We start from the raw sequence: 17,016 nt of genomic DNA on the forward strand, positions 1-17,016 counted from the left end.
CTCCCTCGCTCGTCATGCGCTCACAAAGTGCACTTTAATGTATGTATGTATGTATGTATGTATGCATGCATGTATGTATGTATGTATATATGTGTATCTATCTACCCATCTATCAATCTATCTATCCATCCATCTATCTATCTATTTATCTATCTATCTCCATGTCTCTCCCTACTCTCACCACATAATGCAGAAAGCCAAAGTTAAAGCAGTAATTTCGAAAAGGTGCATAATCATGATGAGAGCCAAATATTAAACGAGTATTGAGAGAAACTGGAATTAATGTAGCCTTCCCTTCTTGTATATTCCTGTACATTAATTTCCTATTTTATTTTATGCTTTATTTCTTGCTGTCTCCTCTCAGTACGATGACGTCTACTGTACTTTATTTCTACCTCCACTACTCGATTTTATTCAGCTTAGGAGAGACGTCTGGTTGTAAAGTCTCTCTCTCTCCTCTTCTCTCTCTCTCTGTCTGTCTGTCTCTCTCTCTCTCTCTCTCTCTCTCAGTCTAATCAAATCGTCCGACAGTAGCAACAATAAAACAAGAAAAACGTCAACGCGCTGAAGAGGTTAAAATCAAATGAACAACACCGATGTCTTCCTTTCACAGCTGGATCATTACGTCATCATATATTCTAGTTAATCTCGTAATATAAAGCAAAAACTTAGCCGCCCTTGTGGCATTACATGTTATAAAACGCAAAGAAAATAAAGCTTAAAGAGAAATACAAAAGAGAAACTGGCAGGGAGACTGAAAGGAGGAAGTGGGGGAATGAGGTACCTGGATCACGCAAGGGAGAAAATATGAGTAAATGAAGGAGAGCGGCTTGGATCAGTAGAACGGACTGATGGCGAACTGACAGAGACTTAGCTGAATAAGGAGTGGGAGACCAAAAACGAGGCGATGGAAGGATGGAAAAAAAGAAGATTACTGGAGGGAGGGCAGCTTGGACTGATGGGAGAGTCTGATGAGGAGCTGTAGCAGAGACTTGGTTGAATAAGCGGAAGAAGAACGAAAGAGAGGAGGCGGAAGGATAAATCTGAAAAGTAACCTTCATGTGGGGGGGAAGGTTTAGGTTGGCGGAAGCGAGAGGTGATGTTTCGCAACAGACAGCTGGAAGAATGAAGCGAGGAAGACCTAGAGAGAAGTGGAAGTGTCGATAGGCAGATACGGGAGGCCAACAGATTACTGGAGGCGAGTAGTGATGTGCTGAACTAATGAGGCTCGGAAGCGTTACTGTCGTGGCTCTGAATGACATCTGGGATTAGATATCTGGCAGTTAACGCAGATTTTATGCCAATTTTTGGATACTGAGGTTGGGGCGGGGTCAGATGTTGCCTGCAACACCTGGCATCGAACCCGCGACCACAGTGTACCCTGCCCACTACTCTAACTAGTTCATCACAGCCTCCTTGATGGCTGTACCTCAATGGAAAGCAAAGCAAAGGTCACGTCTCGACTGAGGTCAAGGCTAAGCGGTGTCGTTGACCTCCTGGACCTGTGCCAGGGGCTTAGGGAGGGGCAAGGCAGGGGCTTGGGGGAGGGGGAGGGAAGGGAGGAATATTGAAGTAGGTAGGGGTACAGGTGGGGAGAGGAGGAGAGAGGGGAAGAGGGGAGAGAAAGGAGCGGGAATGGAAATATGTAGTGAACTGAGCAGGGTGACAGAAGGGGAGAGTGGGGGAGAAGGGCAAATGAGAAAGGAAGAAGAGGGAATGGGAATATGTGGTGGGTTGAAGAGAGAGAGAGAGAGAGAGAGAGAGAGAGAGAGAGAGAGAGAGAGATTAGAAAAATAAATGAGAGGGGAGAGAGGAGTATAAGATTGTCAATGAATGGCCGTATAATATTTTGCAAACTGTTGAGATATGGGGGTAGGAAGAATAAGCAGGGGAAGGGGGGATGTATGAGGGAAGGGAGAGGGCGAGGGGGACAGGAGTGGAGGAAAAGAAGAGGGGGAAGGGAGGTTGTCTAAGACTGATTGGATTGTTACATGCAGACTGGCTACATGGGGGGAGGGGATGGTAGAATGTGCTGGGGAAAGAAGAATTTGTGAATAGATTTAAGGAGACAGGGGGGGGTTAGAAGTGGGAGAGGCTGGAGGAGTGGGGACGATGGGTGTAGGGAGAAGGAGGGAAGAGGGAGTTGAGATGAAGCAGAAAGGGAGAGAATGGGAAGTGTGGAGAGAGAGAGAGAGAGAGAGAGAGAGAGAGAGAGAGAGAGAGAGAGAGAAGGAGAGAGAGAGAGAGAGAGAAGGAGAGAGAGAAGGAGAGAGAGAAGGAGAGAGAGAGAGAAGGAGAGAGAGAAGGCGAGAGAGAGAGAGAGAGAGAGAGAGAGAGAGAGAGAGAGAGAGAGAGAGAGAGAATGAGAAGCTGCCAAAGAAAAGTGGGATATATATTTGCAGTCTGGTAGGATGTGAAAGGAGGGAGAATCTAATGGGGAGGGGAATATGAGTAGTGGAAGGAAAGTAAGAGACTGGGAGGTTGTCAGGGTACAGGAAGCAGGGGAATGAAAGGGAAAGGAGGGTCTCAGAGAAGGGCTGTATAGTATTTGCAGACGAGTAGGATGTGGAAGGAAAGGAGAACGTAAGTGATGGAAGCTGAGTAAGGGTGGGATATGAGGGAAGGGAGGGGATATGAGGGAAGGGAGGGGATATGTTAGGAGAAGGGGTTGATGAAAGGGAGGATGTGCTGTAGACGTGAGGATAAGTAGAAGAGTGGATGTTTTAGAGCAGGATGTGAGAAGGATCTACAGCAGAAAGTCACAGAGGAAAGATGTGAGGGAAGGATGTGTACAGGAAAGGATGATAAGCAGGAGGAGGAAGAGCGCGTAAGGGAAGGATATGAGATAAGGAAAGGTGTGTAGCTGAATGGTGAGTTGAGAGGTAACAGCGAAGTAATGAGAGACAGGTGCCAAAGAAAGACTAAATAAACAAGTGAAAGTGTTCGAGGAATCAAGACCAAATAAACAAATTTAACCTTTTCGATGCCATTTGTTTTTCTACTCTTGCAATTTATATTCAGCTTAAGAAGAGCAAATTAATAAATGCACCCCTTTATGTAACCATCCAAGAACAAACAAACCCCAGCATAACAATTAATTACGTAGGTAGAAAGCTCTTGAAATACACAGGGGGAAATGTTGTTGGAAGGTCACTGTTTACTACACTGATGACACATTGCAGCCCTTGAACCACACCCACATTACCACACCACACCATCGTTATCTCACCACATTCTTTATCTCGTACATCACCATGATCATCATCATCAATACCATAATCACCATCACCTTCATTATCATCATTATCAGCAGCAGCAGCAGCATTCTTCCACAACTACTATCGAAGTATTCATTTTCACCACACTACATTCGCAAGCACACTCATCTTCGCCCATCCGAACTCTTCACCACACCATCACAAATCACACCATCGCCAAAATATCACCGCCATCACACCAGCAAAACCACAATACTTCTACCACCACCATCTGCACAAACACACAGCTCCACCACTACCACCTATAAGATACACCGATATAATACATACTTGTCAACTACCACGCACTCCAACACATCCCTCCTCTACACTTTCTGTCATAAACACCATCGCTATTATACTAATAATTAACGATTACCACCACAGCCAATAATCACCATTTACACCATTACCACCACCATATCAACATACCACACATACCACAGACGCCAATGCTATTACCAACATACCACAGCCATTCATATATCGCTACTATGGCTCAGTCCAACAATATTTTTACCATCACTTCACTAAAGCAAACATCACAATTTACACCACACAATACTGCTATTACCACCATCACAACACAATCAACTATCACACAAGCAACACACAACTATCACCACCACCAGCATCACACAACACCTCGACTATCATCATTAAACACCACACAACCACACCACACCACCACAATCACTAAACTATCAGCAGCCCTACCAACGTCACACCACAGTTCCACAACCACTCATCTACCACCAGCACCCTCTCTTTTACACCACTGTCACACCACCACAGTTAAACTTCCACCAGCACTACCAAGACACCACACTACTACCACAACGTCACGACCACTCAGCTACCATCACACCAAAAACACATACAGCAACCTCACACCACACTACCACCACCATCCTCATCAGACTGCCACAAATACACCACGCTTGCACATCACCAAACCACATCCATCCATCTACGACAATACCACTGTTACACCAATCTACCATCATAATACCGCAGCCACTCAAATATCACCACCAGCACCATCACCGTCAAACCGCACAACCACCACAATAATTCACCTACCACGAGCATCACCATCACACCAACACTAACCTCACAACACACCCTCCCCGCCACGCCACCACCGCAAGATATGGAGACACAGCATGGTGACGTAAGGGTGGCATAACCGCAAGACACAAGACAAGGACACGTGTGGCTCCGTTTACGCATTCCCTATACGCAACCTTCCCATGACGGTCTGCCTCTATGCGTAATCGGAATTAATCTCAATGAAGTCATACGCCTGATGTTCTTTTCCCTTATAAATACTGACTTTTGTACCGGTAAGGCTAAATATACTACACACACACACACACACACACACACACACACACACACACACACACACACACACACACACACACACACACACACAAAATTATATGTAAATATATTCTCTCTCTCTCTCTCTCTCTCTCTCTCTCTCTCTCTCTCTCTCTCTCTCTCTCTCTCTCTCAAAGAAGCATGTTAAATTATTCATGTCATTTCAAAAACGAATGTTCTTCAACCAGGGATAACGTCAACATAACTAGCATGGAAAAAAAAAAAACACTGATTCCCCAGAAGTGATACGTAGCTAAAGTGTGTCATCCTTAAGGGTCTCTCCTACACCCTCCAAACACCGCATGAAGAATACGGTGTCGTGCAAAATGAGTCACTGATACGAACACTCCTACCCGATAATCTGCACATCTGACGCACACATTTTACTGAACCACACAAACATTATCCCAAACTCTTTTCATGATATCCGTAGTGCTCTTTGTGTTATTGTATTATCTGATGTCGTGAGGGAAATTTTAGGGCTGACCTTATGCTCATTCAGTGTACTTATTATATGCAAATGCTCACCATCACACAGTCTTCTTGACATATTAAGGTAACAGTATTTTTAGGTGACTAGGCTTGACATTCACTTGCTGATGGGTAGTTGGTAGAACGATCAGCAACATCTCAGAATCAAGCACGGACATATCAACTACTACTCCATTATACGGTCGCAATACCACTACAATGGCGAGAGGGACGAGGCCTGCAGGTTAGATCAGGTTAAGTTTAATTAGGTTAAGGTAGGTTAGGCGTATCCCTCTCATCCATGTGGTCTTAACAAGGCAAGAGACTGTATTTTGCGGGTACATATTCCCAGGGCAACAGCACAGTATATATCATGGCCGTGACAAATCTAATATTCTCCTTCAGTTAACGCTTGACAGTTTCATTCTGCTGAGAGTGAGTCATATAAATCTGAAAGTGTTAGTGCTGGTACAATCAACTCCCTCATGACGGGACAACTCTAGTACTTTGTGTGGTATTCGCGTGTGGCTAGGAAGCATATTAACGCCTTTTCCTTACCGGTTTTATTTCTGATTCTGCTCCGTTATTATATTGTTGTGTGTTATTTATGTAATCTATGTCGATATTAAAAGGATATAAGAAGCACAAGACAGGATATTAATGGGTAGTTTGAAGAATAAATCGTTAAGGAAGAGTGCTTGGGAGTCCCCTTAACCGACAAGAATATGGGAATTTATTTCTGAAAGTGAGTTACAGGAGCCCGATATTGCTGAGAGAGAGAGAGAGAGAGAGGGAGAGAGAGGGAGAGAGAGAGAGAGAGAGAGAGAGAGAGAGAGAGAGAGACTCGTGATCCATTAGATTAACAGTACCCCACTTGTCATGCAAATCAGATGAGTGCCCCTGAGAAAATATGATGAAAAAAAATGAAGGATTACGGACAGACTTACGGACACAGAACCAGACTCGCCAGTTTATAGATTCTACAAGTATCAAATTATATACTATTCACTCGAGACCAAAAAAGGGGAAAATAACCTTTGAGTGCCGTTTCCATAATAAGAGAAAACTACCAAAAGCTGATAGATAGGTAGGTAGATAAAGAGAGAGAGAGAGAGAGAGAGAGAGAGAGAGAGAGAGAGAGAGAGAGAGAGAGAGAGTACCGTCGGCTGAGGTCTGGCGGCTATCTATCAGTCACCTATCTATCGGAGAACAATGGCAGGTGAGGTGAAGCCACTCGTTCATCACTATGTCTGTCTAGAGAGCAATGACTTCTGGTCTCTTATTTATAATGGATTCCAACACCCACGGGTTATTTTTACTGAGAATTCCCATCAATTTCTAACATTAAAAAAAAAAAAAAAATGCCTCCAGAACAGTTTAGCACAATAATATCATACTGTACATCTGGTTTGCTTTTTTTTTTTTTTTTTTTTTTTTCCGCATTCATATTCATTCTGATTTCATTGTGAAGTGTTAGGTGGCTCTATGGGTGAACACAAACATATACTGAGGCACAATCATTCACAGATTAGGCTCAGCAGTGTTTATAAATACTACCCTTGGTTCAACTTAAGTGAACGTCGTTCTGGTTGGTCGTATCTCTCTCTTTCTCTCTCTCTCTCTCTCTCTCTCTCTCTCTCTCTCTCTCTCTCTCTCTCTCTCATATATAGATAGATAGATAGATAGATAGATAGATAGACAGATATAGATATAGATATAGACAGACAGATAGAGAGATAGACAAATATAGATGGATGGATAGATAGATAGGCAGATATAGAAATATAAAGCCAGATAGATGGATAGATAGATATAGATAGATACACTTATAGACAGATAGACTGACAGATACCCATCTATCTATAGAAACACATGCATTCATAGTGACTGGGCTTCTTAACATACTAGCCTACTCGTATTTCTGCCTATATTCTTAACTACCTAATCAGTCTACCTACCTACCTATGCATCAAATACGCACTAAGAAATCCCACCGTCCCATCTATGTTTCTAAATTCTAACTACCAATTAACCCGAACAATGACAAGAAGCTGTGTACACTCCGTTCTAGCTATCACCAGGCCATTTTATTCCGCTTGGGGAAGATTTCTCGCAGCGAATGGTTTGGGAAACTACTGCCATTAATCCCTTCACTGTGATCAGCCTCTTCTAGGCTATGTAATATCATCTGGCTGCGTAAATAAGATAATAACGACACCATGGCACTGATGATATTAAACAACCAAATACCTTCGTGCCTCTGGTCATTTACAGTATACAGGTACTGAAGATTATAAAATACAGTGCTTACTACCTTCACAGCCCTAATTATCAGCACAGGTACTGAAGCTACTGAATTACACAAACAACTTTCATACACTTGTTTCTCTGCGTACTATCCAACCAATGTATACTTAAGCTCAGAAGTTCCTGGTATAGAGGCCTGAACCATCAGGCTCTGTAGTTAAGGAGAGCGTGCTTCAGTAACAATATATTTTAACCAATATTAAGAGGTAATTTCAGGCTAGTCAGCTACTGTAGATTCATGATTACTTTCAGAGACTCATAACTACTGCCGTTTTCTACACATTATCCTACACAGTGTAACAATTAACCATCCACTGTACCACGGGCCTGTGAACTCAGCTGTGCCTGTTAGTCTGTCCGTCTGTTCATCTTTTTTTTCCATCCGGCAATTATTCCGTCGAGGGAAGAGCATATAATCGCTGGGAGAAAGTAAACACACAGGTTCCACTGGATTGCCATTCTCTTCGACCATCTTCACTATCATCACCACCACCATCCCTATCATTCCATTCGTTTCGACCATCTTAACTACCATCACCACCATCACCACCACCGTTATCATTCCATTCTCTCGACCATCATCACCACCATCACCACCACCACCACCACCATCGTTCATTCCATTCGCTTCGCCCATCTTCACCACCATCACCACCACCACCATCATCGTCATCATTCAGCCCCCTAGTCCCTCACTGTCATCATCTCCATCACCCGAGTAGGAATTATGTCAACCATCTTACCTGTAGGGTCCAAGTCGGTCAGAAACAGTTATATCCCCACAATATTAACATTTCCTGTACGTGGATAAAATTCATTCAATTCTTATGTTCCAGTCAAGATCTTTATCCTAATTTTACAGTTCTCTCTCTCTCTCTCTCTCTCTCTCTCTCTCTCTCTCTCTCTCTCTCTCTCTCCACGGAACCAATATCACCCATCTCATTACCAGATCTAGACACATAAGCATCCACTCTCATCATCACCATCATCATCATCATCATCATCATCATCATCACGTGTTATTTATCATCTTGTCCCATTAACTTCTATCATCACCTCCTCATCCATCTAGACCTCAGTATTTAACCATCACTCACCTAACCACATCACATAACACATATTCTGCCACAGTTGTTCATCAGTATTAATCTCACCATTCGTCACTATCAGCATACACACACACACACACACACACACACACACACACACACACACACACACACACACACACACACACACACACACACACACACACACACACACACACACACACACACACACACACACACACACACACACACACACACACACACACACACACCTAACAGCTTTATCAAACACCTGATATTTCACTACCATCACCACTACACACAGTACCCAACACCACCAATTTCACCATCGAACATTATCATCACACATCATTATCACACAAATCATCCATCACCCTATATCAAGTATATACCATCTAAGGCTGTTGTAATGATGTTGGATGTAATGAATAAACGATGCAGTCAAAATGAGAGAGAGAGAGAGAGAGAGAGAGAATAAAAACTCTGTATGTGCAGTGCTGTGCACCGAGATCTTCTTTGATCACTACTTCAGCATTGAAATCTTTAAGATCAACTAGAAGTTACTAGATGGTTCTCTCTCTCTCTCTCTCGTTACATTACCACGGAGATTAGATTTCACTCTGCAATAATTTATCACCGTCAGTTACTATGTTTTTGAAACTGCGTGCAAATAATTGGTTAAAAATTACGATTTATCTAGCGGCTAGCCTAACAAACTGAACTGATAATTAAATATATTTCTCAGGTCCCAGTAAATTTAGAACAGTTGTTGAAGGTCACCTAAATTAATAATATATAGGTTGGCTACCACCGTCCCGAGGCGTGACCAGGGTTTATAGGAGCAGGTTTGGCCTCAACCTGGGAGAAGGGGAGGGCGAAAGGGAGGGAGCGTCAAGGAAAACCAGAGGAAAAATAACAAGTGAAGGAAACCGGACAGAGACCAAGACACGAGAGACAAAGAGAAGGAGAGGGTAGGATGAAAGGGAGAGAATAAAAGAAGAATCGAAGACGGGGTACAGACTTGTAAACAAAGGCAAGAAACAGAGGAAGATACGGAAGGTAAAGAATGGAAAAAAAAAAATACTATGTGAATCGATCCAAACAAAGAGCAAAATATGGGAGGCGAAGGAAAGGAGAGAGAAAACTGAAAGACTCCAACTAGTACGGAGGAAGTGGATTTACGAAGAAAAGAAGTAGGAGGGCGTAAAGAAATCTGAATACTACATATATATATATATATATATATATATATATATATATATATATATATTTATTGAGAGAGAGAGAGAGAGAGAGAGAGAGAGAGAGAGAGAGAGAGAGAGAGAGAGAGAGAGAGAGACGGAAAAACAGGCATGGTGAAACAGGAGAGCGGCAGGAAGAAAAATCTATGAACAATGAAGGAAGGATGAGTCAGAAAAAGAAAGATAGGAAGGTAAGCCGAGTGACACAGAGTGGAAGGCTGAGATGGAACACAATAACATAAACAAATGCTAACTGATGTACGCTCATACTAGGCGGGGTGAGGCAGCTCATGAGGCGGGGTGAGGGAAGAAGAGGCGGGTCAGGCGGGGTAGAAGGCAGGGACTGTGGTAAGAAGGAGGCAGAGAGGTAGAAAGGGAAAAAAGAAAGGTGAAGAAGAAAGACAAGAAGAGAAACAGGAAGGGTTAAACAAAGAGACAGAGGCAAGGAACAGAGTTACGTAGGTAAAGACGTAGGAAGCGAAACAGGAAGAGAGGCAAGGTGATGCAGAGGAGGGAAGGTGAGAGGCAGGGAGAGGGGCAGGGTGAGAAAGACGAAGGAGAGTGTGAGGCAGGGAGAAAGGCAGGGTAAGGTAAGGGAGGGAAGGTGGGTGAGGTAGAGGAGGGAAAGTGGGAGGCAGGGAGAGGAGCAGCTGAGTGGGGAAGACAGTCAACTAGCAGGTAGGGCAAGGCTGAGGGGGGAGGGAGACAGGGCGAGGTAGGAGGGGAGACAGGGCGAGGCAGAAGAGGGAGGAAGGCAAGGAGAGAGAGTAGTTGAGACAAAGAAAGGAGAGAGACAGGGTGAGGCAGACGAGAGAGAGAGGAAGGCAGGGTTAGGAAGATGAGGGAGGGAGGGAGGCAGGGCAACAGGAAGCGGTATGAGGTCGCTAGTCAGCAGGAGGGATGAGGCAGAGGAGGGAGAGAGGCAGGGTGAGGCAGAGAGGGGAGTGAGACAGGATGAGGAAGGGAGAGGAGCAGGGTGAGGCAGAGGAGGGAGGAAAGGAGAGAGGGAGAGTGTGAGGCAGGGTGAGGAAGGGAGAGAAGCAAGGTGAGACGGAGGATGGACAGAGGCAGGGTGAGAAGCAAGGTGAGACAGAAAGTGGAGAGAGGCAGGGTTAGGCAGAGGAGAGGGGAGACAGGGTGAGGCAGGAAGACAAGCAGGGTGAGGCAGAAGGTGGAGAGTGGAAGGAGGGAGGAAGGGAGGCAGGGAGAGAGGCAGCGGGGTGGGGACCGTGGGGTGGTCAGTCAGTCAGCAGGCAGCCCACACCCGGTTAAGATGTGCGTCCTGGTCCTCCTCGCCTGCCTAGCCCTCGCGGCAGGTAAGAACAATACACTTTTGTGCATCTGGCCTACAATATCAAGTCACTTTAGAAAAGAACACTTATCGAAAGTTTTGCTAACTGCTAGAGAAACGCTTAGCTAATGACTGGTTGAAAAATGCAAGAAAATAACAAAAAAATGACCCCCCCCTTTTTTTTTTTTTTTTTTTTAGGCAATCTTCATGACGTGATTACTGTCCATTACGGGTCATATTTATAAGGCATGTCGTCATCGATATCTCATTCAGACTTTATCATTCTGTGCTCTGTTCTCACTTTAGGATTAATTTGGCTAACTTACAAAAGATTTCTTTTGGGCGAGTATGACCCATAACATACAAACGATTAAAATGTTATACAAAGTGGGATAAGCTTCGGAATATCATCACAGAATTAAATACCATTAAAAAAGAAAACTAAAGAACATCTTAATACCAAACTATAATCCCTTACACTCATTAAAAGATATAAAAGTATGTTATTTACGTGCAACTCACAAAAAATCAAACGAAGTCTACATGATGTCATTCCCCAGTGAATCAAGACCCCCACATTCTCGTTGACCTCGGAGGCTCTCTTAGCACATCTCTTATCAGGTTATTGTTTTATATGGGGTATTCTCTTATGGTATGTTATTTATGCAGTCCATGTCGGTATCACAAAGATATGAACAGCAGAACAGAAGAAACAGTAGAATGTATTACAAAAAGTAAATCGCTAAAGAAAATGTGCTTGAAAGTTTCCTAAGCCAGCGAGAATACTGTTCAAGGTGTTGCGAGACGCAAAAATGTGTGTTCCCTCCCCCCGCCACACACTCCGGCCGGCGCCACTCTCACCCAGTCACTCACCCACACTTTCTCCGCTCTTGGGAAGAAGAGGGGAAAACAGTGCATCCACATCAACAGATTAATATGAACTACTTAATGTACAATATGCATTTGTGTACAGAGAATGTTAAATGGAGTATATGCAGTTTATTGTAAATATTGCTTTTCTAGGAGCAACTAAACGTCGGTGAAGATTCAGAAGCAAACATCGCTCTTGAGTAGTAAGACAAAACCAGTATACCACGACAGAACCGCCTGAATGCGGTTCTATTACGGCCATCCCCTCCTGAAGCATTTCAGGGAAGGGATGGAGCGTCGGGGACGATGTTTTTAATAAATTTACGACGGTGAAAACTTCAGTGAACATTTATGTTTTTAATAAAAAAAAAAAAAAGTCCTTAATTAAGCACCGTAATGATGATCATGAGAGCCATTTCAAAATTACTCCTTTCGAGATTTTTGGACCCAAAGACTAAATGACATCCATTATTAAAGATTCCTTACTAATAACTTTATGATTTAGAATACAGCTCATGAATACAGTCCAGTTGGTGACACTCAGAGCACTAATTAACTGAGACCAGATGGTGTTGCAATGCAAAACGACGCCATAAAGGCTGGTTTGTGAAGGCATGCAGTCTGGCAGGTGCTGCGGTTAAGATCAGAGGCCAGAGAGACGAGTTTACTTGCATATCCAGTGGTATTTACGACTTTACGATTCTCTCTCTCTCTCTCTCTCTCTCTCTCTCTCTCTCTCTCTCTTTTTGAGCGAACAATACGTAAATCGAAACTGTGATATTTTAACTTTTCTGCCACGTTAGATTTCTCAGAGCTTACAAAAAATAAAATCTGCCATTGATCGGCGGAAAATATAAAGCTCGTATCAAAAGTTAGTCCATTCAGCCCGAGGACGTCTTTTATACTCTATTCATGTTATCTCCAGACGACTTCCCACTGCTTAAGACTTTTTTCAAATAGGAGGGTTTAGATATTGTCGTCATTATCCCCTTCACGAAGCTTAACAAAATGGTGTGGATGAATTCTCACACACACACACACACACACACACACACACACACACACACACACACACACACACACACACACACACACACACACACACACACACACACACACACACACACACACACACACACACACACACACACACACACACACACACACACACACACACACACACACACACACACACACACACACACACACACACACACACACACACACACACACACACACACACACACACACACACACACACACACACACACACACACACACACACACACACACACACACACACACACACACACACACACACACACACACACACACACACACACACACACACACACACACACACACAATGACGTCGTTCTACTGTGGTGAAATGGAAACGGAAAAGTAAATGACATCCACGTCCTGAAGACGCTGATGGTGAAACTGGGGGGAGGTCTTGCTATTATCACCATCTCTTCTTTTTTCATTTCTTATTTTCCAGAACATAAGGTGCGTTCTGGATAACCTCTGTGTTGCCAACTTTCACACCATTTTCTTCGTGTTGCCTCATTCCAGTTCATTAACCTTCTGCCTCCCATGACGTCTTATTTTTAAAGCTTAATCTTCGTAATGGGAGGCGATTTTTAGTAAGCTTAGCGAACATCTGCAGTAATGAAGGAGTCAGCAATATCCCCTTTAACCCTTCAGATACGATGACGTCTTGTTATATATTATTTTTGTTACTACCAGACAATTCACTCATTTAAGCCGAGTTTCCTAGTAGTGGGGAGATTGGTGAAGGCTTCAATTAACGTCACCAGTTAAAAAAATCTCTCCAAACCTGAATAAAATCGTCTGGAGGTCGGAATAAACCAACAATAAACAACACTATAGGGAAGGGATTAACTCTGGTAAATCTGCATATACTTTTTAGCCTATTTATGTTCTCGTCGCGCGGTGCTTAAATGCCTTACATCACAGGGCAATGAACGTGAAATTTATGCTTAAGACGACTGGAAGGCAGATTTAAGATGGACTGGAGGCTGAGGTGAGGGAGAAGGAGGGGGAGGGGAGGTGAAGGAGGGGGAGGGGAGGTGAAGGAGGGGGAGGGGAGGTGAAGGAGGGTGTAGGGTTGGCTGGGACTCAAGGATGAAGCCTGAAAGGAAGGTTCTGAAACTGAAGGATGCTCTGAAACTGGGGGGGTTCTGAAACTGAAGGGGGGTTCTGAAACTGGAAGGAGTTCTGAAACTTGGGGGGGTCTGAAACTCGAGGGGTTCTGGTTGGAGGTGGGGTTTGATTGGAGGGTGTTCTGAAACTAGGGGAGGGTTCTGAAAATGGAGGGGGGTTCTGAAATTGGAGGGGGCTCTGAAACTGAAGGGGGAGTTCTGAAACTGAAGAGGGGGAAATCTAAATGTGGGGGGAAGTATGTAGCTTTGTGGGAAGGGGAGGGGAGAATCTGATTATGAATGCAAGGAGGGGAGAGGGATGAGATGGAGGGGAGGGAGGGGGGAGGAGTGAAACTGGGATGGCTGCAGGGTGAAGGGATGGAGTCTGAAACTGCAAGAGAGGGAGGGAGGATGTGAAACTGGATGTAGGGTGGATTTAAAGGTGAAGGAGAGGGAATGGAAGGAAAACTGAAGATTAAGAGGCAGTTGCAATGGAGTAACAGATGGGGGGATGAATGACAGAATGGGTAGGGAAGGGTTGAGGTAGGGACATGGATGGGAAGGGGTATGAGAATGGAGAGGTGACAGATGGGAAACAGATGAGGAGGAGAAGAGGAGTGGAGGGATGAAAAAAGAGGGCTACAGGGATGGAGATAAAATAGTAATGAAGTGAGCGACTAAAGATTATGGGATAGATGAAAAGAAATAGGAAGTTAAGGGGAGGGATATTGGGTTGACAAGGAGGGAAAGAGATAACTAGAAGGCTGGGGGATGAAGGATGGAAAGGGAGGGGGATGAGGGTTTAAAAGGAAGAAGGGAGGGTTGAGGATAATGGAAGGTCGTCAGTGGTCAGGCGTTGCGGTTTGGGGGTTGATAGTATGAAGGATGAGGGGGATGAATGTAGTGGGATTGAGGAGGACGAGGAGGATGAATGTAGTGGAGCTGAGGAGGTTAAGTGTAGTGGGGTTGATGTGGCTGAGACTAGACTGGGGGTTAAGGTGACTAGGTGTACGGGGTTAAGAGGGATGAGGCTAAGCTGAGGGGGCTGACGGTTAGGCTGGAGGGTTGGAAGGGCCAAGAGTAATCGGAATAAGGGGTAGAAATGAGGCGGCAGAAAGTGTGCAGTGGTTGTAAGGGTGTGGGGTTTTACGGAGTGGTGAGGGTTTAGTGGAAGGGTGAGAGTTACAAAGAAAGAAGGGGGCTGAGCAAAGAGATGAGGGATTGAGTAATAGGACAGGTGTGAAACTGGATGATTAGGAAACTGAAAATGGAAAGGAATCAGTGGTTTGTTCTAACCTTAAATATCCATAGGCCATAACAACAACACCCTACTTAAATCTGTAAAAATGAGTTACATAGCCATTAAAAAACCTTTATCCACAGTTTTCATCACTCGTCTAGAAACTGCATTTCTATGAATAAGCAAACGATGTGTGAGGTGTAGGTGCATAGAATCATAACAAAACACAGCTCCATAAACTAATAACATCAAATCACCACAAACCACAGCCTTATAAAAGTTGCATAAATAACTATAAAAATGTTACTTTATATATAAGAATTGTATATATTAATGAATTATCTCAAATTTACGACCAGTTGTATAAAAAGTATAAATTAAGAGCTTGCATATAATAGCCAAAACAGGATCATATAAGCGACGGTCCCAGAAAATCACTAACAGAAACCTTTACGGTATATACGAGTTACATAAAATTACTTTTAAAAATGTCACTTAAAAAGCGCTTCACCATCGACAACTTTAATCACACTCACCTGACAACAACTGGGCTCCCTGGCTGACCTTGTGTAGCGGGAAAAAGCTGCTGTGGTTTGGACACTTCACCATTTTTTTATTTAAAGCCTCCCATAAACTCCTGTTCCCTCTCCCCTCCACCTCCCATCCTACGCCACTCCCACTAGACGCGAACTCCCTGATCTCTTGCTGTCTTACCTTCTCTACCTACCATTTACCCTAACACCAGACTACTTCACTATCCTTAGACCTGGAGCATGAAACATTTTGATCACGAAAAATACTTAGATAACCTCGTATGTCATTCCTGCTTCTGAGAGACAAGTTTTCTTCAGTACGTAAAAACCGATCACAATTAAATGGGCATAACCTGTTCTGTCTCTGTGATCACCCATATATTCTGTTCACATTTTTTCCTGTATTTAAGTGTGTGTGTGGGGGGGGGAGTGAGGTGTTGTGTGTGTGTGTGTGTGTGTGTGTGTGTGTGTGTGTGTGTGTGTGTGTGTGTGTGTGTGTGTGTGTGTGTGTGTGTGTGTGTGTGTGTGTGTGTGTGTGTGTGTGTGTGTGTGTGTGTGTGTGTGTGTGTGTGTGTGTGTGTGTGTGTGTGTGTGTGTGTGTGTGTGTGTGTGTGTGTGTGTGTGTGTGTGTGTGTGTGTGTGTGTGTGTGTGTGTGTGTGTGTGTGTGTGTGTGTGTGTGTGTGTGTGTGTGTGTGTGTGTGTGTGTGTGTGTGTGTGTGTGTGTGTGTGTGTGTGTGTGTGTGTGTGTGTGTGTGTGTGTGTGTGTGTGTGTGTGTGTGTGTGTGTGTGTGTGTGTGTGTGTGTGTGTGTGTGTGTGTGTGTGTGTGTGTGTGTGTGTGTGTGTGTGTGTGTGTGTGTGTGTGTGTGTGTGTGTGTGTGTGTGTGTGTGTGTGTGTGTGTGTGTGTGTGTGTGTGTGTGTGTGTGAGTGATGTTTTTTTTTGGGAGGACACCACTTATAAAATTGAGTCATCTAGCTATCCTCTCAACTTGTATCTCTTGTACGGAAAAGTTCTTATTAATTCTTCCATCCTTCCATTAGTGAATCTCCATATCTAACGTTTCCTTATTTCATTGTTTTCTACCCTTCATTTGTCTTTCATGAATAATGCTTCATATTACAGTTAACCCTTTGAGTACTACAAGCTTTCTTTTCCTGAACACCATTTCTTTCAGATTTATTTGT

The 17,016-nt window shown here is 43.8% G+C and overlaps 1 protein-coding gene across 1 annotated transcript in view; it reads left to right on the forward strand.

Moving 5' to 3' along the window:
• The first annotated feature begins 10,990 nt into the window (after positions 1-10,990).
• LOC145418989 (protein obstructor-E-like) overlaps positions 10,991-17,016 on the forward strand; it is a 31,359-nt gene continuing 25,333 nt past the window's right edge. Inside the window, exon 1 of the mRNA XM_080287242.1 lies at positions 10,991-11,048. Within this exon, the coding sequence (XP_080143368.1) occupies positions 11,006-11,048 (43 nt within the window). The 5' untranslated portion in view covers positions 10,991-11,005. The remainder of the gene's footprint in view (positions 11,049-17,016) is intronic.

This window comes from Coenobita brevimanus, chromosome 14 (assembly GCF_032717465.1).
Source record: "Coenobita brevimanus isolate Jiangsu-jjx chromosome 14, ASM3271746v2, whole genome shotgun sequence".
Classification (NCBI taxonomy): Eukaryota; Metazoa; Arthropoda; class Malacostraca; order Decapoda; family Coenobitidae; genus Coenobita; species Coenobita brevimanus.